The following is a 26,822-nucleotide window of genomic DNA, read 5'->3' as shown; positions in this document are numbered from 1 at the left end:
TTAGAGTGGATAATTCCAGTGTGCTCTGGGGTGTAGGGGCTGTCCTTAATTGTCTGGCTGCTGGTGCTGGGGTGATCAATACAGGTGGAAGGGCCGGGCACAGTGGCTCACACCTGTAATCCCAGCACTGTGGGAGGCTGAGGCGGGTGGATCACCAGAGGTCAGGAGTTCGAGACCAGCCTGGCCAACATGGTGAAACCCTGTCTCTACTAAAAATACAAAAATTAGCCGGGCATGGTGGTATGTGCCTGTAATTCCAGCTACTCCAGAGGCTGAGGCAGGAGAATTGCGTGAACCCGGGAGGCGGAGATTGCAGTGAGCCGAGATCAGGCCACTGCACTCCAGCCTTGGACACATAGCAAGACTCCGTCTCAGACAAAAACAAAAACAAACAAAAACAAAAACACAGATGGAAGGCAGCCCTAAGTGTGATGGACCAATGTAGGAGGCTGCTGGGGAGTGGGCTCTGGACTGGTTAGTTTGCATATGAAAGTCAGGCTCCTAGGAATTAGCTCTGGACTGGTTGGTTTGCATATAAAAGTCAGGCCTCTAGGAATTAGCTAATCCTAGGAGAGACTATACCTCTGGGATCCACAAGACCCTAAAATATCAAAGCATCAGAAAATAAAAGCGTGGTTAATACAATCTGAGAAGTCAGGGCTGTCCCAGGTGACCTGCTGGGCTTGGGGTAAAGTCAGCTGTAGCCAAGATGAGTCACTGGAAGTATGGTTAACTCTCTTAATTTCCACAGGCTCCTTCAATCCACCCTTTTCCAGGTTCTTAGATCGATTGATTACATGCATTTATTCCACAGCCCATTTCTTTCACTGCCTAAGTTGCTGGGAGTCCAGCAGGTTCAGCCTGCAGCTGAGAGCTTTCCTGGCTATTGAGCGCACTTTCTACAAGTGTTTCCATCTAGGATTTGAAAACATTCAAGTGGGACAGAGCCTCCTTCCAGCTTGAGTTGAAAATAGTCATGAAATAGCTGCTATTTAGGACATTCAGATAAAATAAAACAAGAAAAAGAAGATAAACTAATTAATGGCTTGAATTGTTTTGGGCATTTTTTTTTTTTTTTCATGTTTGAGACAGTGTTTCTTGTCTCCTAGGCTGGAATGCAGTGGTGCAATCATAGCTCACTGTGGCCTTGACCTCCTAGGCTCCAGCGATCCTCCCACCCCAACCTCCCTAGTAGCTGGGACCACAGGTGCATACCACCATGCCCAGCTAATTTAAAAATAAAAAAACATTTTAGTAGAGATGGGGTCTTGCTGTGTTGCCCAGGCTGGTCTCAAACTCCTGGGCTCCAAGCAGTCCTTCCACCTCGGCCTCCCAAAGCCCTGAGATTACAGACACGAGTCCCCATGTCTGGCTTTTTTGAGCATTTCTTAAAAGCCCAAGTGAGGAAAGGACCAAATCAGTTTTCCAGAACCACTCGTGAATGACTGGATATGGGGGCTTGCACAAAGCCGGGGCCCTGCATTGCCGAGAGCTTTTAGCCCTGAATGCTTTTCTTTGTATTATGAGATGTCACTGTAGGTTTACAGTCTTTGGAAAGGCTCAAGAAAGATTTCCCCAAAGATCTGATTTAAAAAAAAAAAAATCAGGATTTTTTTAAATAAATGGCATAATAATACAGCTCACTACCCGTCTGTAGTGGCTGTTTACTTCCTGCATGAATTAGGGGTGGGTACTAGGAGAAAGAAAATGAGCTACCTTGAGCAAAGTTGACTCTTCACAGACCCCAGGTAAAACATGGAAAATAAACATGAGGAAGAATCATTGCTTTTCATGGTACTTAGAATCCTTAAAACATTTTTGTGAACAGAGGCAGGTGTGAAAAGAGGTTTTGTTTAGAAATGCGACTGGTTCCTTGCCGGCCAGCCTCTCCTTCAGCTTGAGAATAAAGGCAGCCACTTCAGCTGTGGGCCACACTTCCCAGGCCTGGCAGCCTCCATAGAGCCCAGACTCTTCTATTTTTTTTTTGGAGACAGTCTTGCTCTGTTACCCAGGCTGGAGTGCAGAGTGCAGTGGGGTGATCTTGGCTCACTGCAACCTCTGCCTCTTGGTTCAAGTGATTCTTCTGCCTCAGCCTCCCAAATAGCTGAGACTACAGGCACACACCATCACCCCCTGCTAATTTTTGTATTTTTAGTAGAGACAGTGTTTCACCATGTTGGCCAGGCTGGTCTCGAACTCCTGACCTCAGGTGATTCACCTGCCTCAGCCTCCTAAAGTGCTGGGATTGCAGGTGTGAGCCACTGCACCCAGCCCCTTACAGCCCTCTTCTGTTCTTGGGGAGGAAGAATCTAGGTGTGTTTTTCCCTACTCCAAACTTTCAAAATTAATGATTAAATGAAAGAGAAATTGGCTTCCCTGTGAAGTCAGAGCCCTGTTCTCATGTTTTTTCCCATAGTGAGATCACTAAATCTCTCTACTGACAGCCAGGGTGCAGACGAGCAGGTAGAAGTGTTGTCAGGGCCTGTTTGCCGGTCTGTGAGGTTGGCCCCCGCGTGGCTGTGCTGCATGCCAGGAACGGCTTCCGCAAAGAAAGGCAAGTGTGCTGAGACCTGCTGAAAAGGCAGCTAGGGCTTCACGCTGTAGAAACAAAAGTGCAAGGCTTGACGCAACCAATGATTTGTCACTTTACCGAGGAGCCTATCAGAAATCGGCTGACATCATCACAGCTAAAATACTCCACCAGCTGTGTTTGCCACAAGTGACAGGTTCAGAGTCAGCGGAGACTCAGACAGAGAGCATGAGAGGGGGAGATGGGAGGGAGAGAGAGAACTCATATCTGGACTTAATTGAGGTTCCGAAGGCTACATCCTTCTCTCCCTCTGCAGTGCCTTCCTGAGGGATTTTCTCCCCTAGCCTGAAGAATCTTCCCGGTCTTCTCAACTGGTTAGGCACTGCTGACACTGCACCCACAGAGAAATTCAGAAATGTGCAAATTGTTGAGCTTAATAAGCAAAATCACAAATTTGATTGGGGGAGTTGTGGAAGAAGAGATGGTTTTCTCCAAAACAGATGGCATTGTGACTCTAGGCAGAAATCCTGCATGAACAGACTCTTGAGGATGCCTGAACTCATAAGACCGCCCCAACATGACACCCCCAGGGAAAGCAGTGTGATATGGTATGGTGGTGACAGACTGAGGTGTGCGGCTTTGGGTCTCTGGCAGGTCAAGTTATTTCACCTCTCTGAGCTGCAGCTCTCTCCTCTCTAAACCAGGCAAATGAGTTTTGTTTTTCTGTGGGTTTTTGTGTTCGTTTGTTTGCTTGTTTTGAGACAGGGTCTTGCCCTGTCACCCAGGCTGAAGTGCAGTGATGGGATCATTGGCTCACTGCAGCCTCAACCTCACGGACTCAATTGATCCTCCCACCTCAGCCTCCCCAGTAGCTGGGACTATGAGTGTGTGCCACTACACCCAGCTGATTTTCTGTATTTTTTTGTAGAGACAGGGTTTTGCTATCTTGCCCGTGCTGGTCTGGAACTCCTGGGCTCAAGCAATCCACCCACCTCGGTCTCCCAAAGTGCTGGGATTATAGGCGTGAGCCACGGCGCCCGGCCACATATGATTCTTCATAGGAGATAATCTCTTGAGAGGGCTCCGTTTTTTAATGCTTCACTTTCATACTTTCCAGAACAGCACAGCCCTTGTAAAAATTTATTAGTGTCGGTTAACCAAAAACCAAGAAGAGCATTAAGATGAACATGTACTGACCTCATGCTAAGTGGCACACAGACCTCATGGGAACTAAAGCCATGGCATATGAGGGGTGTTTGGGTGTTTAGTTTGGGGATGATTTTTAAGGGGCTGAATTCCTCATTAAGACTGCGGAAAGATGCCCCCAGCATTGTCCCAGCTGACGCTCCAGACGAGGCAGCGTAGGAGAAAAATGCTTTTCCGTGTTTGTCACTATCCCTGTGGCATTGCCCTGCCCGGTACAGCATTTCTCCGCTCGAGCAAAGCATCTATGCATCCCCCGGGCCCCCACCTAGGTGCTGTGGGAGGAAAGGGGAATGCCAGGTGTTGTCCATTGTTACTGCGTGCACCAAAGGAAGCCTCCTTCCTCTTCAGTGGAGGGTGATAGCACGTTCCCCACCCTGGAGGAGAGTTGCTGCTTTGCCTTGCCTTGATTCTGGTTGAGAGTCCCAAAGGATGACAGAATCACTTCCCTTGGGCCTCACTGCCAAATATAATCCACTTAATATCCTCCAAGTTTGAGGCCATCAGTCTGTGGTGCATCCCAGATGGGACCCCCCAGGCGATAGCATCAATGTGGGAGCCAACGCGACTCAAAAGAAGGATGGGGCTTCGCACCTCCTCCTTGGGTAGGAAGTAGGTTAGCTGCTTGGAAAATGCAGGAACTGGCACTGAAGAGATCTGAGTCTGAACATATCCCTCACCCGTCAGTAGCACTGGGACCTTGTGCAATGTTAGTTTTCCCTTCCTTGCTTCAACTTAGATGGCTCGGGCCCTGAGAAAGTGATTCACAGCTGAAAAATAAATCAAAGGCCTCGTGTTCTAAAAAGAGTATATGGAAGGAGAGGCAGCTGATGAAAGTCTTAGAAAGAAGGCTGAACTTTTCCAATGAGCACAATAAGCCATTTTTACCCTGCCTGTAATCCTCGGGGTGGAATCCCGCGAGTGGCCGAGGAGAGCACCCTTCCTGCCGTTCCTGTTTCTAAGGCTAAATGATGTCATGCCAGTCTGCGTGAGCATATCAATCTGTATTTCTGAGTATGAACTGGATGTGAGGGATGCATTGGTGCTCCAGCCCTCCAGATCAGTAAGACAACCAATGCAGAAATAAGGGCTCCCAGGCTCCTCTTCCACAAGAGGCTGTTAGCGACGTGCCCGCTGGGACAGCCCTGCCCAGGATGGCCCCAGCTGGGGAGCCTTTGGCTTCCATCTGTCGGCGTTCTATATTATCCCATCCTTCTGTCTCACCCTTCCTAGGTTCAGCTTCTCTGAAGAGTACACAGCATTTGCTCAGTGGAGTTGTAAAATGTATTGGTAAAGTGCTCTGGGCTGACACGTTCCTTTGCTTCTTTCCTAAATGCCAGGCTCTGTGTGTTATTAGGGCCGTCTGTCGCTTCCCAGCGCCTCCCGAGGTAACTGCTTCCCTGACTTGGTGGCTGCTTGATATTCAGTGCCATTTCCTCCTCCCGACTGTCCTGGCATGGATGTGAGTGTGCCTGTGTGTGTGCTTGTACAGCAGTTGTTATCATGATGTGCTTACTGGGTGTCTACTGATGGCTTTCCTTTTCTACTATTTTTCTACTATTTTTTGGTTGACTTCTGTGAGCTGTGAGTCATCGGTGGTAACATTATGCATTGAATGGATTAGCTGGTACCTAAAAATAGCCAAGGCCGTCATGCAGGCAGCACATGAGCCTGTAGAGTCAGTCCCTTTGCAGCCAAGGCAGACCCACTTGCCAACATTGAACATGCCGAGCTTGGTGGCGATGAATCCTAATGTATCAAAAAATAGATAGTTGGTGACTGCCCTGTGTGCAGAGCCCAGCTCTGGATTTGTGCCGCAGTTGTTGGTAATACACACTTCCTGTCTGTTCTGGTGCTGGAAAGGCTCCAACAGAGAAACTATGTCAAACCACATTTTTGTTTGTGGGTCTTTGTACCTCTCCAAAAAAAAAAAGGAAAGAAAAATGCTCTCCTTTAAACTTTATGTGCTATACGCGCCCCCAACTGGGTCATCTTATGTTTTGATTCAGACCGTTGTTTATAGCATTTAAAAAAAAATTAAAGACTATTGTTTAAAGCAGTTTTAGGTGTACAGCAAGTAGAGAGAGGTCCCACACACCTAACAGTTTTCCCTGTTATTAAAAACTTGCATTGGTGTGATAGATTGGTTACAACTGATGAGCCAGTACTGATACCTTATTTTTAACTAAAGTCCATAGTTTATACTACAGTTCACTCTGTGTCGTACATGCTGTTTTTGATGAATTTATGATGTCATGTATCCAGCATTACAGTATTTTACCGAACAGCTGTACCACCCTAAAAATCCCTTATGCATCAACTATTTGTACCCCACACCCCACCTTAAACCCCTGGCACCCACTGATCATTTTACTTTCTCCATAGTTTTGCCTGTTCCAGAATGCCATGCAGTTGGAATCATCCAGTATGTCGGCTTTTCACATTGGCGTCTCTCACTTAGCGATATGCATTTCAGGTTCTTCCATGTCTTCTTGTTGCTCTGATAGCTCATTTCTTTTTAGCACTGAATATTATGTTGTTCTTTAAGGCACATTTTTTTTTTTTTGAGATAGGGTCTTGCTCTGTTGCCCAGGCTGGAGTGCAGTGACACCATAATAGCTCACTGCAGCCTCGACCTCCTAGGCTCAAGCAATCCTCCCACCTCAGCCTCCCTAATAACTGCAACCACAGGCACACACCACCACGCCCAGCTAATTTTTGTATTTTTTTTATAGAGAGCGGGTCTTGCCATGTTGCCCAGGCTGCTCTTGAACTCCTGAGCTCATGTGATCCTCCCACCTCAGGCCCCCAAAGTGCTGGGATTACAGGGATAAGCCACCCTGCCCTGCCTAAGGCACACACTTTAAGACCCCAGAAAAGGAAGGCAAGTGAGCTAGAACCTGTGTGCCTAAGGGCTTCTGTGTCACAGCTGCTGTGGTCACTCGCTGGGCAGTGTCCTTCCTGGCCATCCCTGAGCCTCCCCACAGGGCCTTCCCACAAAGGAGCTCTGTGAGCCACGCTACCACGTGTAAGAAAAACCCAGCTTTTAATTTGGGAGTTGTGTTAGGAGGTGTCCCAGTGCTAGGGTGTGGGTTTACTGAACAACCCTGAATCACTTCCACCAAGGACTGAGTCAGGCTTTGCGTGAACATGATTCAGTGTTTTAAATAGAACACTCACAGAGATTCTTACACTCAGCCAAAGAGTTTTGACTGTTTTTATTAATGATTTTTAAACATTGCAGTAAATGGGTCTCTCTTACCCCCTTCATCCTTGAGACGGGGTTTTCTGATTTTTTTCATGCTGAGAACGTAACCATGCAGACTAGTCTTCCAAGAAAGCAGACTGGCCTTTCTCTACAGGTGAAAAAAGACCGAGAAATTCACTTGCAGACAAAGTTAAGAATGCCCAATTTAATAATTTCACCAAAAAACAAGGCATACTTACTGAAACCTAGCTTATGAGAGATTTCATTGCTCCCAGCAACAGGCGAAATTTGTATGTCTGGGATAGTGTCACGAAAAAATGTTTTGTAAAACAGATGCCCTTCGCAATTTATGAAAACAGGGACTCTTGTGAAGGAAAAGGGAGACATATTTAAACAACAGACGTTTTGTTTTCTTTCTATCTTGTTTTTGGTGATATGTACATATGTGTGTATATAGACATAGCACCAATCTAAGATTGAAATATACAATCAAACAGCTTAAATATGTGTGTATGTGCATAGTGTTTAGATACAGTAGTTATTGACTAAGTGGTGAAAGGAATTTTGTTGAATTTTCATATAGAGGAGCTAAAAGTTTTCTGAAAAGCCAGTCATTAGTCAGATTAGGAAGATGACACTGAAAAAATAATTATGAGCCCAGAAGTGAGTCTGTGTTGTCTCCCTGTCTTGGTTCCTCCATCCAAAATGGGATTTGGAGGTGATGGTTTTAGAGGAGTCGGTTTAGGAGGAAGGGGTAGGCAGATATCTTATAACCACGCTGATGAGCAAATGGGCTTGCTGACAGCAGTGGGAGGAGGGAGGGAAAGAGTGGAGGAGGGTGGGAGGTGGTCCACCCCCAAAAGCAAGAGGTGCTGGTGACAGGGCATCCAGAGATGAAAGACAGAGGGCCCTCAAGCTGACAAAAGTATAAAGGCCATCCCTGGGCGCGGTGGCTCACACCTGTAATCCCAGCACTTTGGAGGCCGAGGCGGGTGAATCATCTGAGGTCAACAGTTCAAGACCAGCCTGACCAACATGGTGAAAACCCGTCTCTACTAAATACAAAAAATTAGCCTGGTGTGGTGGCAGGCACCTATAATCCCAGCTACTTGGGAGGCTGAGGCAGGAGAATTGCTTGAACCTGGGAGGCAGAGGTTGCCGTGAGCCAAGATTGCACCATTGCACTCTAGCCTTGGTGACAGAGTGAGACTCCATCTCAAAAAGAAAAAGAAAGAAAAGTTATAAAGGCTATCCTACTTATTGCTTAGGGTGTTCGAAACAGGATATATTTACTGGATGAAAAAATGGGCTATATTGAGCTGTCTGGCGTTATGTAACGTGCTTTGGTTATCTGTGGTACTGCTCCCATGAGTTTATTTTCATTGGGATTTCATCAGAAACCATTCTGGAAAATGTGTGGAACCCCAGGAAGATCATAAAATGACTTAATGATTACTAACACAGCTGCAGGAAGGAGAGTGGAGAGAAAATAACTGAAGTATGATTCAATAAAATCATGACGACCTCAGCATCTGACAAGGTGAGGTGGCTATGGTTCCGCTGAGAAAGCTGCCTGTTAGGGGATAAGCCACACCCTGGAGAAAGCACTGCTCCTCTCCCTGGGGGAGGTCATAGCCCACTTTAGTTCTGGCTGGTTTAAAAAAAAAAAAAAAAAAAAAAAGACAGGCAGTCTCTCTATTGCCCCCTGTTGTCCAGTTGTACCATTGCAATGTTTTTCCATGCAGAAGGCAAACAACTATTCTTTCAAATTTTTTTTTTTTTTTTTTTTTAAGACGGAGTCTTGCACTGTCGCCCGGGCTGGGGTGCAATGGCGTGATCTTGGCTCACTGCAACCTCCGCCTCCCAGGTTCAAGCAATTCTCCTGCCTCAGCCTCCAGAGTAGCTGGGATTACAGGCACCTGCTCCCACGCCTGGCTAATCTTTTTGTATTTTTAGTAGAGACAGGGTTTCACCATGTTGGCCAGGCTGGTCTCGAACTCCTGACCTCATGATCAGTCCGCCTCCGCCTCCCAAAGTGGTGGGATTACAGGTGTGAGCCACCGCGCCCGGCCTCTTCTTTCAGATTTTAACTGAGCACCTATTACTTGCCAGGAAGTCTTTTAGACTCTGGAGATAGAACACTGAGTCTGGGGAAAGAGGCAAAACAGACAAATATACAAGTAAATAAAAAAGGATGCATAAGAAGATAACCAGTCCCTTTTGACACCGGGGACTGGTTTCACGGAAGATTTTTTGGCAGGATGGGAAGAGGGAGGGGGATGGTTTTGGGATGAAACTGTTCCACCTCGGATCATCAGGCATTAGTTAGATTAGTTAGATTAGATTAGTTAGGTTAGATTAGTTAGATTAGATAAGGAGTGCACAACCTGGATTCCTTGCACGCACAGTTTACAATAGGGTTCATGCTCCTATGAGACTCTAATGCTTGCGACTGATCTGACAGGAGGCAGAGCTCAGTTGGGAATGGTCGCTCACCTCCAGCTGTGCGGCCCAGTACCTAACAGGCCATGGACTGGGGGTTGGGGATCCCTGGTATAAAGAGGAGAAGGGGCCAGGCTAGGTGGCTCATGCTTGTAATCTCAGCACTTTGGGAGGCCGAGGCAAGAGGGCACTTGAGGCCAGGAGTTTTGAAACCAGCCAGGCCAACATAGCAAGGCTCCATCTCTACATAATAATCATCATTATCATCATCAACAAAACATTAGCTGGACATGGTGGTGCATGCATGTGGTCCCGACTACTCAGGCGGCTGAGTCAGGAGGATCTCTTGAGCCCAGGAGGTCAAGGCTGCAGTGAGCCATGATCATGCTACTGCACTCCAGCCTGGGCAACAGAACAAGACACTATCTGAAAATAAAAAAAGAAGCTATGGAAACTAGAGGGTTGTTATTTTAAATAGAGCTGTCAGGGGAGTTCTCTCGGAAAAGGAGAGTGGGTGGCAACAGTACGTGAGGCAAAAAAGATTTCAAATGAATGGAGAGAGTAGCAGGTGCCCAGACAGAAGGCGCAAGAGGGGTTAAAGGACCAGCAAGGAGACCACTGTTGCTACAGTGTAGGGTGTAAGGGGCACATGCAGACCACATCAGGCTTGCGTGTGGTGACTGAGTGAGTGAGATGCAGTTTGGCCAGGACAAAGGTGGTGGAGGTAGTAAAAAAATAGTCTCATTCTAGGTGTATTTGGAAAAGGAACCCATACAGTTTGCTTACAATTGGGATGTTTGTGATGTAAGAGAAAGAGCGGAAGAAAGTGTGATTCCCAGGTCCTTGATTGAACAGCCGGAAGAATGGGATACCATTTATGGAGATGGGGAAGAACATGGGATGGCCACCGGGCAGGGGCACGTCGGGGAGGTCTGGTGTGTTTTAGGTCACTTTAAGTTTGAGTTGCCCATTTGACATCTGAGTGGACATCATCGGATAGCGTGGTCACTGGTGTCCAAATGTACCCTTGTTTTGCGTGTATGTTCTGTCTCCTCATGGGAGGCAAGAAACTAGGTCTTAACCAATAGGTACTCTTCTAAGGTTCCTAGCAATTAGCAGGTGCTCGGTGTATACTTGTTGAAATTTTATTGAAACTGCAAAGCCTGAAATGTATCATTAGGAACACTCAATAATATTTTGAGGCCGGGCACGGTGGCTCACGCCTGTAATCCGAACACTTTAGGAGGCCAAGGCAGGCGGATCACTTGAGGTCAGGAGTTCAAGACCAGCCTGGCCAACATGGTAAAACCCCATCTCTACTAAACATAGAAAAATTAGCCAGGTGTGGTGGCTTATGCCTCCCAGCTACTCGGGAGGCTGAGGCAGGAGAATCGCTTGAACCCAGGAGGTGGAGGTTGCAGTTAGCCGAGATAGTGCCACTACATTCCAGCCTGGGCAACAGAGCAAGACTCCATCTCAAATAATAATAATAATAATAATAACAATATTTTGAAGCTCTCAGCATCATAGAGAATACCCATATGGGTTTTAAATTCAAGGAATTCACATACTCATTGTTCCAGTTGAAGATGACATCATCCTACAAAATCACACCGTCTCTGTTTCACATCCAAACCAGTCCCCGCTGGCATTGATAGCATGTTTTGAGATGGAGAAGGCTCCTCTCCAAGGGAATTTCAAGCAACAGATTTGATTATATATATTCTCACTGAAAAACCCCTCTGTGAGATTTCTTCATTAACAGTTAATGATCAGTTAACCTTTAAGAATGTTTATATCCTTATGACAAACCTAATTATAAAATAAAGATAGATTTGCTATGAATGCTTGAGTGTACCTATTTGAGATGTGTGCAACAAGATTTTAACTTTCACCAAAGAAGGGGAAAAAAAACTTATTTTACTTCTCATACATTCAGACCCCAAGGGGGGAAAAGTACATTGTCTAGATAGTTTACACTAATTAGTAAGGAGAAAACTAGCATTGGGCTGGCAGGCTATCCGATCTGTGCCTACAATGATCAGATTATCTGAATAATCTTCCGCTCCCACCTCTGCTTTCATGGACCCAGCTGATATCTGGTTGTGGCATCTTTTCGCAGGGTGACACAGCTTCTTTGGTAGGAAGCAAAGGCAGAATTTAGGCAAAAAGAAACAAAGAGAAGCCTTTGAAGTGATTAAAGAAGAATCTCCCAAGCCTATCTAGGTTAACATAAATTTCATTAACAGGCCAGGTGGGCGTGGTGACTCACTTCTGTAATCCTAGCATTTTGGGAGGCTGAGGCGGGTGGATCGCCTAAGGTCAGGAGTTCAAGACCAGCCTGGCCAACATGGTGAATGAAACCCCGTGTCTACTAAAAATATAAAAAATTAGCCAGGGGTGGTGGTGGGCACCTGTAATCCCTGCTACTCGGGAGGCTGAGGCAGGAGAATCACTCGAATGCAGGAGGCAGAGATTGCAGTGAGCTGAGATGGTGCCACTGCACTCCAACCTGGGTGACAGAGTGAGACTCTGTCTCAAAAAAAAAAAAAAAAAAAAAATTCCATTAACATCATCTTATTTTAGTGCACATCTCAAATATTCTCTCTCTCCATCACTTTTCTCTCGTGAATTTTTCGGCAGGCTGTTCTAGCTATGGTTCACACCACAGCATTTAATTCTAAGGCCTGTCTTTGGAGATTTGGAGTTTGGTTTGGTTTGGTTTGGTTTTTAGAGACAGAGTCTTGCTCTGGCACACAGGCTGGAGTGGTGCAGTAGCCCGAGTGACCCTCCCACCTCTGTAACTGAACTTAGATTTGGCTGCTCACCACTCAAAAGCCAAATACGAGAGATGAGGTTGGTGAGAGGAAAAGCAGGTTTATTGGGAAAGCCAGCGAAATTGAGAAGATGATGAGCTAGCCTTCTAAAGTACCATCTCCAGGCCAGGCACAGTAGCTCACACCTGTAATCCCAGCACTTTGGGAGGTCAAGGCAGATGGATCACCTAAAGTCAGGAGTTTGAGACCAGCCTGACCAACAATGGCGAAACACCATCTCTACTAAAAAATACAAAAATTAGCCAGGTGTGGTGGCACATGCCTGTAGTCCCAGCTACAGGAGGCTGAGACAGGAGAATAGTTTGAACCCAGGAGGCAGAGGTTGTAGTGAGCTGAGATTGTACCACTGCACTCCAGCTTGGTCAACAGAGAGATAATCCATCTCAAGAAATAATAATAATAATTTTGTAAAAATTAAGTAAAATCTCCAATTTTTTAGGCTGGTTGGAGGGTTTTTATGGGAGGGGGATATGTGGGGGGAGACAAAGGGGTTAGTATCGAGGAGATTGAGGACCACAGACATTTGGGCACCAGTGAGGGTTCGAGAAGGTTGAGAACTTCTTTGTCCTTGGTCAGGTCACAATGCCTCTTCAGCTTTTGCATTTTTAGTAGAGGGTTTCACCATGTTGGCCAGACTGGTCTCTAACTCCTGACCTCAGGTGATACGCCCGCCTCGGCCTCCCAAAGTGCTGGGATTACAGGCATGAGCCACCGTGCCCAGCCACTCCTATCAGTCTTTAACAATATATAGTTAGTTGTTTATATACTTCCCCTTTAATCCCAGAGTTAGTTTCTAAAAGTACATGATTGTTGTTTGTGTATATTATCTCAGTGCTATAAAATTATCCTAGCCTACATGCAGGAAAGGGTAAAACCTTTTAAACAAAAATGGAGTTAGTTATGTTCGTTCTTTTGCTATTTCACAGTTGTACCTCAGCCTCCCAGAGTGCTGGGATTACAAGAGTGGTGTCTTTGGAGTTTTGAGATGCGGAAATAATAAAAGGCTTTCAAAATGTCCAACAACATTATGAAGTCTTTAGAGGGAAACGTGTATCTGTATCCTGGCTTTTGCAGTAATCAATTATAGTACCTGTTATAAAGGGCTTGTAGACATTTCTTAATGAGTCTACAGATACTTGGTAATGTGGAAATCCTCAGATAAGTGTATCTATGAGAACACAGTAGATGTTATTTTCAGAAAGTTAAATATTGCCTGCCCTGCGAAGTGTGTATAGTGTGGCTCACACACTAAGGGCCTCTCCATGGGTAGGTGTCCGGCTATCTGCCAGCAAGGAAACGGAGTTATCCGGGAACACGCAGAACCAGAAAAGAGGCTGACATGTTTGGAAATAAGGCTTCTGGTCTTCTGAATGTCACATTACCTCTGCCTGGTGTCGGGCAAGAATAAGCAAACCGCAACTCTGGTAGAGAGTCTTACGAGAGATATTAACACCCGAGAGTTTTATTTTTATGACTTGGATTTGCAGCAAAACAATCTCCACTTGATGTGGGATTGGTTTCCTTCTGTTCAGTTTATGTTGTTAATGGCTCTAAGAGGTTTGCAAGAGGATCTATGGAGCCAATTCCAGATTGGTCCTCCTACTTAGAATACAGTGGGTATCCCCATCTGATACGGTCACTTGTAAGTATATTTGTCTGTGTATATATGCACATATATGTTTGTGTGTGTGTGATGTAAATGTAGTTTTGAAACCAAATAGTGTCACATACTTGTACAGGGTAACTAGAATTGTATGTGTGGCTATAAGGCAGACACTACATCACAACTATCTGTACCATGGAACAAGCCCATGAGCTCATGCCTTTGGATCCTACTTATTTCAGTCAATATTCACCACTGTTGGGGGGTAGCGGGAATGCTTAGTTCATCTCTTTTGGTGGCATTGTAATGTCTTTGCTTACAAGGGTAGAGGTCAGTAGGCACAGAAAAAAGAAAATGGGTTTGGGGGCCAATGACTGGGATAAAATCCTAAACCCATTAGCTAATAGCTATGACATTAGGCAAGTGACTTAATCTCTCTGTGACTATTCGTAAAATTTATAAAATTGGAAGAGCAATACTATTCCATACTAATACTATTGTGAACTTTAAACAAAATACTTTTTGTAAAGTTTGTACCTGAGAGCTTGACAGAGAGTAGGCACTCAAAAACTTTTAGCTCGCTTCACATTATAAAAATAGCCCAGAACAATGAAACTTTCCCCCCAGTAGTACACACAGGTGTATGGGTTCATGCTTACAGGCTGCCATATGAATGTACTCAAGTTGTCTCTTCTAAAAATATGCCTTGTATGGATCCAGTACAGTCTGTCATTCTAGAAATGTATAAGAACTAGATCAATCAGAGTTAACAAAGGAAACAAAGAAGATGAAGTAGAAAAGCCACAATCTGTGGAAATCTACTACTTTTAAAGTTTTTTTGGTACTTCAATTATGCATGTGTGTTTTTATGTGTCTGAATGTGTATAAAATCCAACAGAGGCCTGACACGGTGGCTCACGCCTGTAATCCCAGCACTTTGGGAGGCTGAGACGGGTGGATCATGAGGTCAGGATATCGAGACCATCCTGGCCAACATGGTGAAACCCCGTCTCTATTAAAAATACAAAAATTAGCCGGGCGTGGTGGTGGTGGTGCATGCCTGTAGTCCCAGCTACTTGGGAGTCTGAGGCAGGAGACGCACTGGAACCTGGCAGGCGGAGATTGCAGCGAGCCGAGATTGTGCCACTGCACTCCAGCCTGGGCGACAGAGCAAGACTCCCTCTCACAAAAAGAAAAAAAAAAAATCCAACAGAATATTTTAAATATTGTTACACATAGCCAATATTCATTTAGATTCACCACATATCTACCATCTCTTCTTTCCTCCCTGTACAAACTTCAATCTAGATTTGTTTTTTCTCTACCTAAAGAATACCTTTTACTATTTTCTATAATGCAAATCTGTTAGTGGTGAATTCTTTTAATTACTGTTTGTCTGAACATGTCTCTATTTTGCCTTCATTCTGGAAGGATCTTTTTTGCTCCATATAGAATTCTCGATTGGCAATTATTTTTCTTTAGCACTGTAAAGATATTCCATTGTCTCCATTGTCTACTGGCTTCCATTATTTTTGTTGAGATGTAAACTGTGAGTTCAATTGTTGCTTATTTGTACGTAATATGTATTTTGTTCTAGAGGCTTTTTTTTTTTTTAATGGAGTTTCTCTGTTGTCGCCCAGGCTGGAGTGTGATGGAATGATCTTGGCTTACTGCAACCTCCGCCTCCTGGGTTCAAGTGATTCTCCTGCCTCAGCCCCCCGAGTAGCTGGGATTACAGGCTCCTGCCACCATGCCCAGCTAATTTTTGTATTTTTAGTAGAGACGGGGTTTCACCATGTTGGCCAGGCTGGTCTCAAACTCCTGACCTCAGGTGATCCACCCACCTCAGCCTCCCAAAGTGCTGGGATTACAGGCAGGAGACACCACGCCCAGTCTGTTCTAGAGGCTTTTAACGATATTTTTTCCTGTTTAGTTTACAAGATGTCTTTGATTTATAGCAGTTTAATTCTCATCTGCCTCAGTGAGGATTTCTTTCTTTTTTTTTTTTTTTTTCCCTGTTTGGGGCTAGGCCTTCTTTAAACTGTCTTATTATCCTTCTTCAGTTTGGGAAAATTCTTAGCCATTACCTCCTCAAGTATTAACTTCTGCCCTATTACCTCCCTCTCTTCCTCCTCCTAGGATTCAAATTATGTGTCTGTTAGCCCCTCTCGATGTATCCTATCTGTCTCTTACCCTCTCCTCCATATTAACCATCTTTTTGTCTCTATGTTCACTCTGTGGAGTCTCTTCTAAAGGTCTAATTAGAGAATCCAGTTCCTGAATTCTTTCTTAATCCATGTCTATTCAACTGAAAAGCTCATTGCATTCTTGATTTCAATGGTGTATATTTTAATTCTACAATTCTCATAGATCTTTTTAAAATTAATTAATTATTATTATTTTTTTTAGAGACAGGGTCTCACTCTGTTGTCCAGTCTGGAGTGCAGTCTTGTGATCATAGCTCACTGCAGCCTCTAACTCCTGGGCTCAAGATCCTCCTGCCTCGGCCTCCTGAGTAGTTGGGACTACAGGCACGCATCACTACACTAGGCTATTTTTTAAAAAAATTTCTGTAGAAACGGGGTCTCACTTTGTTGCCCAGACTGGTCTGAAACTCCTGGCCTCAAGTGATCCTCCCTGTCTCAGACTCCCAAATTGCTGGGATTACAGGCATGAGCCACCATGCCTGGCTTCATGGATCTTTTAAAAACAGATTCTAGTTTCCTATCAAAATTCTCAAGCCGTCTTTAATCTTCTTAATTATTGTGAGCATAGTCTTTGTAAAGTCTATATGTATGACTCTATATGAGAAGCCCTTGTGCATCTGTTTTTAAGATCTGATATTTTGCTAGTGCTTATGCATGCTATCTGGTCTCCTCATGACAACCACCCCCCTTTTTAAATTGAATGCTTTTATTTGCAAAATTGTGAAAATAATTCAAGACCTTAATCCAGTTTTAGGAACTCAGATAAGTCAAATCTGGGCTTCAGACCTTGAAAGGACTGTTGGCTTGTGGTTCACTGTCACCTCTAAGGGACAGTGCTTTGGGGTCACAACTCAAAAGAATGGGGTTCACCAGAGAGCACCCTCCCTTGGTGTATCCTGAACTCCATTACCTGTTCCCTATGCTCCTAACACTATCAAAAGCCCACTTGGTTTCCCAACTGCTCCACTTTGGAATGTTCAAGTGTCTTCAGGAGAAAACAGGCCCCCAACACCAGCTTCACCTCTCTGGGCCATCATCTTTTCCTGCTCCAACCCAGGAACTTTGTATGTGTGTGTGTGTGTGTGCGTGTGTGTGTGTGTGTGACGGAGTTTCACTCTGTCGCCCAGGCTGGAGTGAAGTGGCATGATCTTGGGTCACTGCAGCCTCTGCCTTCCGGGTTCAAGCGATTCTCTTGCCTCAGCCTCCTGAGTAGCTGGGATTATAGGCGCCTGCCACCACACCTGGCTACTTTTTGTATTTTTAGGAGAGACAGGGTTTCACCATGCTGGCCAGGCTGGTCTCAGAGTAAAGTGGCACAATCTTGGCTCACTGCAACCTCCGTCCCCTGGATTCAAGCGATTCTCCTCCCTCAGCCTCCTGAGTAGCTGGGATTATAGGGGCCCACCACCACACCTGGCTAAGTTTTGTATTTTTAGTAGAGATGGGGTTTCGCCATGGTAGCCAGGCTGGTCTCAAACTCCTGACCTCAGGTGATCCACACACCTTGGCCTCCCAAAGTGCTGGGATTACAGGCATGAGCCACCACACCTGGCCTTTTTACTATCTTATTTGCTGTCCAGTACTATAAGAAAAAAAGTTTAAACATTTTGTCCAGAGTTTTTAAATTTATTTCTTTGCTTATATTTTTGTTCAGAGTTTTTAGTTGTCCTCAGAAGGAGGGTTGGTCCAAATTACCTAGTCTACTACATCTAGAAAGGACATTGAAAATTGACTTTTTTTTTTTGAGACGGAGTCTCACTCTGTGGCCCAGGCTGATCGCGCAGTGGCACCATCTTGGCCCGCTGCAACATCTGCCTCCTGGGTTCAAGCGATTCTCGTGTCTCAGCCTCCCAAGTAGCTGGGATTACAGGTGCCCCCCACCACGCATGGCTAATTTTTTTTTTATTTTTAGTGGAGACGGGGTTTCGCCATGTTGGCCAGGCTGGTCTTGAACTCCTGACCTCAAATGGTCCACCCACCTTGGCCTCCCAAAGTGCTGGGATTACAGGCATAAGCCGCTGTGCGCAGCCACCAAGCATCCTTTTAGGGGCTGGGGACTCAGTGATAAACACATTGTGCCTGCTTCTTAGAACTCACAGTCTCACACTGATCCGTGTTTAGTCCTGTCCTGTGTGATAATAGCAGTTGTCCATTGAGCTCATAAAATCTAAGACTGCGCTGGGCTTCTGAGCCACCCGCAGAGCCTAGCTCGGTGCTGAAAGCTAGCTAAGTGGGTGCTTTGTCATTGCTGGGGTTCGATTGACTGGTTCTAACAGAGACCAGCTATAGAGCTAACACTTGATGGAATATTTTGAATATTGATGACATTTTCACTGGCTTCTGCCTATGGTAAGTACAGGTACAACCCAAAGCAAAGAGCCTCATTTATAGTGTGTGGCTGGGGGAGAGGGAGGTTTGCAAACTGAGTCATTTTTTCCCCATTCAGCCTGTGTGTGTCTGTGTGAGTTCATACCTGTGTGTGCACATAAAATCAAACAAGAATAAAATGTTTTCATTTGTTCCCTTCCTTCTTCCTCTCTCTGTCTCTCCCTGTTTCCACAGGTCAGCGTTGAAGTTTTGGTAGAGTATCCTTTTTTTGTGTTTGGACAGGGCTGGTCATCCTGCTGTCCGGAGAGAACCAGCCAGCTCTTTGATTTGCCGTGTTCCAAACTCTCAGTTGGGGATGTCTGCATCTCGCTTACACTCAAGAACCTGAAGAACGGCTCTGTTAAAAAGGGCCAGCCCGTGGATCCCGCCAGCGTCCTGCTGAAGCACTCAAAGGCCGACGGCCTGGCGGGCAGCAGACACAGGTATGCCGAGCAGGAAAACGGAATCAACCAGGGGAGTGCCCAGATGCTCTCTGAGAATGGCGAACTGAAGTTTCCAGAGAAAATGGGATTGCCTGCAGCGCCCTTCCTCACCAAAATAGAACCCAGCAAGCCCGCGGCAACGAGGAAGAGGAGGTGGTCGGCGCCAGAGAGCCGCAAACTGGAGAAGTCAGAAGACGAACCACCTTTGACTCTTCCTAAGCCTTCTCTAATTCCTCAGGAGGTTAAGATTTGCATTGAAGGCCGGTCTAATGTAGGCAAGTAGACGCAGCGTGGGGGAAAGGAAACGTGGCTCTCCCTTATCATTTGTATCCAGATTACTGTACTGTAGGCTAAAATAACACAGTATTTACATGTTATCCTCTTAATTTTAGGTTTCTGTTCTAACCTTGTCATTAGAGTTACAGCAGGTGTGTCGCAGGAGACTGGTGCATATGCTTTTTCCACGAGTGTCTGTCAGTGAGCGGGAGGATGGAAGGGCACAGCAGGAGCAGTCAGGGCTCCAGGCATCCCCGGGGAAGAAAGGAACGGGGCTTCACGGTGCCTGCCTTCTCTAGCGGCACAGAAGCAGTGGGGGGCGCAGACTCCCGCTAGTGTCAGGAGAAAAGTCCCGTGGGAAGGGTCCTGCAGAGGTGCAGGGGTGCACGCATGTGGGGGTGCACAGGCGCTGTGGCGGCGAGTGAGGGTCTCTTTTTCTCTGCCTCCCTCTGCCTCACTCTCTTGCTATTGACATGGGCCGGGGGGTTTCAGAGCAGTGTCCTCCTGGGGTTCCCACGTGCAAAATCAACATCAGGAACCCAGCTTCAGGGCATCGCGGAGACGCGTCAGATGGCAGATTTGGAAAGTTAACCATTTAAAAGAACATTTTTCTCTCCAACATATTTTACAATAAAAGCAACTTTTAATTGTATAGATATATATTTCCCCCTATGGGGCCTGACTGCACTGATGTATTTTTTTTTAAAGAGCAACTGCCACATGCGGGATTTCATTTCTGCTTTTTACTAGTGCAGTGATGTCACCAGGGTGTTGTGGTGTACAGGGAAGCCCCTGCTGTCATGGCCCCACATGGGGTAAGGGGGGTTGGGAGTGGGGGAGAGGGAGAGAGCGAACACCCACGCTGGTTTCTGTGCAGTGTTAGGAAAACCAATCAGGTTATTGCATTGACTTCACTCCCAAGAGGTAGATGCAAACTGCCCTTCAGTGAGAGCAACAGAAGCTCTTCATGTTGAGTTTGCAAAATCTTTTTGTCTTTGAACTCTAGTACTGTTTATAGTTCATGACTATGGACAACTCGGGTGCCACTTTTTTTTTCAGATTCCAGTGTGACATGAGGAATTAGATTTTGAAGATGAGCATATATTACTATCTTTAAGCATTTAAAAATACTGTTCACACTTTATTACCAAGCATCTTGGTCTCTCATTCAACAAGTACTGTATCTCACTTTAAACTCTTTGGGAAAAAAAAAAAAAACCTAAGTTGCTTTCTTTTTTTCAACACTGTAACTACATTTCAGCTCTGCAGAATTGCTGAAGAGCAAGATATTGAAAGTTTCAATGTGGTTTAAAGGGATGAATGTGAATTATGAACTAGTATGTGACAATAAATGACCACCAAGTACTACCTGACGGGAGGCACTTTTCACTTTGATGTCTGAGAATCAGTTCAAGGCATATGCAGAGTTGGCAGAGAAACTGAGAGAAAAGGGATGGAGAAGAGAATACTCATTTTTGTCCAGTGTTTTTCTTTTTAAGATGAACTTTTAAAGAACCTTGCGATTTGCACATATTGAGTTTATAATTTGTGTGATATTCCTGCAGTTTTTATCCAATAACATTGTGGGAAAGGTTTGGGGGACTGAACGAGCATAAATAAATGTAGCAAAATTTCTTTCTAACCTGCCTAAACTCTAGGCCATTTTATAAGGTTATGTTCCTTTGAAAATTCATTTTGGTCTTTTTACCACATCTGTCACAAAAAGCCAGGTCTTAGCAGGCTCTTAGAAACTCTGAGAATTTTCTTCAGATTCATTGAGAGAGTTTTCCATAAAGACATTTATATATGTGAGCAAGATTTTTTTTAAACAATTACTTTATTATTGTTGTTATTAATGTTATTTTCAGAATGGCTTTTTTTTTTTCTATTCAAAATCAAATCGAGATTTAATGTTTGGTACAAACCCAGAAAGGGTATTTCATAGTTTTTAAACCTTTCATTCCCAGAGATCTGAAATATCATTTGTGGGTTTTGAATGCATCTTTAAAGTGCTTTAAAAAAAAGTTTTATAAGTAGGGAGAAATTTTTAAATATTCTTACTTGGATGGCTGCAACTAACCTGAACAAATACCTGATTTTTCTTTTACCCCATTGAAAATAGTACTTCCTTCATTTCACAAATTAAAAAAAAAAAATCTGATATCAACCCACATTTTGGCTGTCTAGTATTCATTTACATTTAGGGCTCACCAGGACTAATGATTTTTATAAACCGTTTTCTGGGGTGTACCAAAAACCTTTGAATAGGTTTAGAATAGCTAGAATAGTTCCTTGACTTTCCTCGAATTTCATTACCCTCTCAGCATGCTTGCAGAGAGCTGGGTGGGCTCATTCTTGCAGTCATACTGCTTATTTAGTGCTGTATTTTTTAAACGTTTCTGTTCAGAGAACTTGCTTAATCTTCCATATATTCTGCTCAGGGCACTTGCAATTATTAGGTTTTGTTTTTCTTTTTGTTTTTTAACCTTTGATGGTAAGAGGAATACGGGCTGCCACAGAGACTTTGTTCTCATTAGTATCACTATTTACAACTCACGTGGACTCAGAAAAACACACCACCTTTTGGCTTACTTCGAGTATTGAACTGACTGGATCCACTAAACCAACACTAAGATGGGAAAACACACATGGTTTGGAGCAATAGGAACATCATCATAATTTTTGTGGTTCTATTTCAGGTATAGGAATTATAAAATAATTGGTTCTTTCTAAACACTTGTCCCATTTCATTCTCTTGCTTTTTTAGCATGTGCAATACTTTCTGTGCCAATAGAGTCTGACCAGTGTGCTATATAGTTAAAGCTCATTCCCTTTTGGCTTTTTCCTTGTTTGGTTGATCTTCCCCATTCTGGCCAGAGCAGGGCTGGAGGGAAGGAGCCAGGAGGGAGAGAGCCTCCCACCTTTCCCCTGCTGCGGATGCTGAGTGCTGGGGCGGGGAGCCTTCAGGAGCCCCGTGCGTCTGCCGCCACGTTGCAGAAAGAGCCAGCCAAGGAGACCTGGGGGAGGAGCCGCAGTGTCCCCTGTCACCACACGGAATAGTGAATGTGGAGTGTGGAGAGGAAGGAGGCAGATTCATTTCTAAGACGCACTCTGGAGCCATGTAGCCTGGAGTCAACCCATTTTCCACGGTCTTTTCTGCAAGTGGGCAGGCCCCTCCTCGGGGTCTGTGTCCTTGAGACTTGGAGCCCTGCCTCTGAGCCTGGACGGGAAGTGTGGCCTGTTGTGTGTGTGCGTTCTGAGCGTGTTGGCCAGTGGCTGTGGAGGGGACCACCTGCCACCCACGGTCACCACTCCCTTGTGGCAGCTTTCTCTTCAAATAGGAAGAACGCACAGAAGGCAGGAGCCTCCTGTTTGCAGACGTTGGCGGGCCCCGAGGCTCCCAGAGCAGCCTCTGTCACCGCTTCTGTGTAGCAAAAATTAACGATGACAGGGGTAGAAATTCTTCGGTGCCGTTCAGCTTACAAGGATCAGCCATGTGCCTCTGTACTATGTCCACTTTGCAATATTTACCGACAGCTGTCTTTTGTTCTTTCTTTCCTGTTTTCCATTTTTAAACTAATAACAGCAGGCCTTTTGCGTTTACAATGGAACACAATCACCAAGAAATTAGTCAGGGCGAAAAGAAAAAAAATAATAATATTATTAATAAGAAACCAACAAACAAGAACCTCTCTTTCTAGGGATTTCTAAATATATAAAATGACTGTTCCTTAGAATGTTTAACTTAAGAATTATTTCAGTTTGTCTGGGCCACACTGGGGCAGAGGGGGAGGGAGGGATACAGAGATGGATGCCACTTACCTCAGATCTTTTAAAGTGGAAATCCAAATTGAATTTTCATTTGGACTTTCAGGATAATTTTGTATGTTGGTCAACTTTTCGTTTTCCCTAACTCACCCAGTTTAGTTTGGGATGATTTGATTTCTGTTGTTGTTGATCCCATTTCTAACTTGGAATTGTGAGCCTCTATGTTTTCTGTTAGGTGAGTGTGTTGGGTTTTTTCCCCCCACCAGGAAGTGGCAGCATCCCTCCTTCTCCCCTAAAGGGACTCTGCGGAACCTTTCACACCTCTTTCTCAGGGACGGGGCTGGTGTGTGTGTGGTACACTGATGTGTCCAGAAGCAGCACTTTGACTGCTCTGGAGTAGGGTTGTACAATTTCAAGGAATGTTTGGATTTCCTGCATCTTGTGGATTACTCCTTAGATACCGCATAGATTGCAATATAATGCTGCATGTTCAAGATGAACAGTAGCTCCTAGTAATCATAAAATCCACTCTTTGCACATAGTTTGATCTTTACTGAAATATGTTGCCAAAATTTATTTTTGTTGTTGTAGCTCTGGATTTTGTTTTGTTTTGTTTTTTAAGGAAACGATTGACAATACCCTTTAACATCTGTGACTACTAAGGAAACCTATTTCTTTCATAGAGAGAAAAATCTCCAATGCTTTTGAAGACACTAATGCCATGCTATTTCAGATATGGGTGAGGAAGCAGAGCTCTCGGGACCGAAGGCCAGGCTTCTTGAGCTGTGTTGGTTGTCATGGCTACTGTTTCATGAACCACAAGCAGCTCAACAGACTGGTCTGTTGCCTTCTGAAACCCTTTGCACTTCAATATGCACCAGGTGAAAACAGGGCCAGCAGACTCCGTGGCCCAATTCGGTTTCTTCGGTGGTGATATGAAAGGAAAGAGAATTACACTTTTTTTTTTTTTTAAAGTGGCGTGGAGGTCTTTGCTTCCACATTTGTTTCTAACCCAGAATTTCTGAAATAGAGAATTTAAGAACACATCAAGTAATAAATATACAGAGAATATACTTTTTTATAAAGCACATGCATCTGCTATTGTGTTGGGTTGGTTTCCTCTCTTTTCCACGGACAGTGTTGTGTTTCTGGCATAGGGAAACTCCAAACAACTTGCACACCTCTACTCCGGAGCTGAGATTTCTTTTACATAGATGACCTCGCTTCAAATATGTTACCTTACTGATAGGATCTTTTCTTGTAGCACTATACCTTGTGGGAATTTTTTTTTAATGTACACCTGATTTGAGAAGCTGAAGAAAACAAAATTTTGAAGCACTCACTTTGAGGAGTACAGGTAATGTTTTAAAAAATTGCACAAAAGAAAAATGAATGTCGAAATGATTCATTCAGTGTTTGAAAGATATGGATCTGTTGAAACAATGAGTTTCATACTTTGTTTGTAAAAAAAAAAGCAGAGAAGGGTTGAAAGTTACATGTTTTTTTGTATATAGAAATTTGTCATGTCTAAATGATCAGATTTGTATGGTTATGGCCTGGAAGAATTACTACGTAAAAGGCTCTTAAACTATACCTATGCTTATTGTTCTTTTTGTTACACATAGCCCTCGTCTGAGGGAGGGGAACTCGGTATTCTGCGATTTGAGAATACTGTTCATTCCTATGCTGAAAGTACTTCTCTGAGCTCCCTTCTTAGTCTAAACTCTTAAGCCATTGCAACTTCTTTTTCTTCAGAGATGATGTTTGACATTTTCAGCACTTCCTGTTCCTATAAACCCAAAGAATATAATCTTGAACACGAAGTGTTTGTAACAAGGGATCCAGGCTACCAATCAAACAGGACTCATTATGGGGACAAAAAAAAAAAAATTATTTCACCTTCTTTCCCCCCACACCTCATTTAAATAGGGGGGGTAAAAACATGATTTCAATGTAAATGCCTCATTTTACTTTAGTTTTATTTTGATTTTTATTTAATATAAAGAGGCCAGAATAAATGCGGAGCAACTTCCCAGAATAGTATTCCTGTCCAAAAGTCAAGCCGGACAGTGGAAACTGGACAGCTGTGGGGCTATTAAGCACGCCCACTTACAATTCTTAAATTCAGAATCTCGTCCCCTCCCTTCTCGTTGAAGGCAACTGTTCTGGTAGCTAACTTTCTCCTGTGTAATGGCGGGAGGGAACACCGGCTTCAGTTTTCATGTCCCCGTGACTTGCATACAAATGGTTCAACTGTATTAAAATTAAGTGCATTTGGCCAATAGGTAGTATCTATACAATAACAATCTCTAAGAATTTCCATAACTTTTCTTATCTGAAAGGACTCAAGTCTTCCACTGCAGATACATTGGAGGCTTCACCCACGTTTTCTTTCCCTTTAGTTTGTTTGCTGTCTGGATGGCCAATGAGCCTGTCTCCTTTTCTGTGGTCAATCTGAAGGCCTTCGTTGGAAGTGTTGTTTACGGTAATCCTTACCAAGATAACATACTGTCCTCCAGAATACCAAGTATTAGGTGACACTAGCTCAAACTGTTGTCTTCAGAGCAGTTACCAAGAAGCTCGGTGCACAGGTTTTCTCTGGTTCTTACAGGAACCACCTACTCTTTCAGTTTTCTGGTCCAGGAGTGGGGTAAATCCTTTAGTTAGTGCATTTGAACTAGATACCTGTGCATTCAGTTCTGTGAATACTGCCCTTTTTGGTGGGGTTTCTTCATCTCCCCAGCCTGAACTGCTCAACTCTAAACCCAAATTAGTGTCAACTGAAAGGAGGTTTCAAGATAGTCCTGTCAGTATTTGTGGTGACCTTCAGATTAGACAGTCTTCATTTCCAGCCAGTGGAGTCCTGGCTCCAGAGCCATCTCTGAGACTCGTACCACTGGATGTTTTAATATCAGATCATTACCCACCAAACTTCCAATCGTATGCCTCCCACAGGCCAAGGGAAAACAGACACCAGAACTTGGGTTGAGGGCACTACCAGACTGACATGGCCAGTACAGAGGAGAACTAGGGAAGGAATGATGTTTTGCACCTTATTGAAAAGAAAATTTTAAGTGCATACATAATAGTTAAGAGCTTTTATTGTGACAGGAGAACTTTTTTCCATATGCGTGCATACTCTCTGTAATTCCAGTGTAAAATATTGTACTTGCACTAGCTTTTTTAAACAAATATTAAAAAATGGAAGAATTCATATTCTATTTTCTAATCGTGGTGTGTCTATTTGTAGGATACACTCGAGTCTGTTTATTGAATTTTATGGTCCCTTTCTTTGATGGTGCTTGCAGGTTTTCTAGGTAGAAATTATTTCATTATTATAATAAAACAATGTTTGATTCAAAATTTGAACAAAATTGTTTTAAATAAATTGTCTGTATACCAGTACAAGTTTATTGTTTCAGTATACTCGTACTAATAAAATAACAGTGCCAATTGCAGATGTGTGTCTTTGCCTTCTGTTGGGTCCTCAAAGAAGAGGCCAGGAAGAGTGCTAATTCCTCCTCCTTATTGAGCCCCACTCACGAGTTCTCCCTGGGTAGGTCGGAGGTAGGGAGGTGTGACATGAGGCATTGCCTTCGCTGCTGTTTTGAGGGGAAGAGTATGTGTGAGATGAGGTTCTAAGATAAAAGGCACACAGCCACACCTGATGTCCTGGTTTCTTCAGTTCATGTTTATGCCTCCTAGCTGAACACTGCTGTTCACAAGAGGTATATTTGTCTTTAAACGTGGTAGCTTCATGTGCTCGTGTGGCATAATCTATACTCTTTACAGATTTGCTCTAAACTGGTTAGTGGTCTGAAAGTGGAAAATTTATTTTTATTTCCTGTAATTCAAGCTTATTAGAAATTCAGCGAGCAGGCTGGGCACAGTGGCTCACGCCCATAATCCCAACAGCTGGGGAGGCCGAGGCACAAGGC

At 44.3% G+C, this 26,822-nt stretch overlaps 1 protein-coding gene across 1 annotated transcript in view; it reads left to right on the top strand.

The window, feature by feature from the left end:
* ATXN1 (ataxin 1) overlaps positions 1–26,342 on the top strand; it is a 29,276-nt gene extending 2,934 nt beyond the window's left edge. Inside the window, exon 2 of the mRNA XM_054491190.2 lies at positions 18,593–26,342. Within this exon, the coding sequence (XP_054347165.2) occupies positions 18,593–19,123 (531 nt within the window). The 3' untranslated portion in view covers positions 19,124–26,342. The remainder of the gene's footprint in view (positions 1–18,592) is intronic.
* Positions 26,343–26,822: the final 480 nt, after the last annotated feature.

The sequence above is a fragment of the Pongo pygmaeus genome, chromosome 5 (assembly GCF_028885625.2).
Source record: "Pongo pygmaeus isolate AG05252 chromosome 5, NHGRI_mPonPyg2-v2.0_pri, whole genome shotgun sequence".
NCBI classification, from domain to species: Eukaryota; Metazoa; Chordata; class Mammalia; order Primates; family Hominidae; genus Pongo; species Pongo pygmaeus.
The sequence above is the reverse complement of the archived record's forward strand: the minus strand, read 5'-3'. Positions and strand labels throughout refer to the sequence as shown.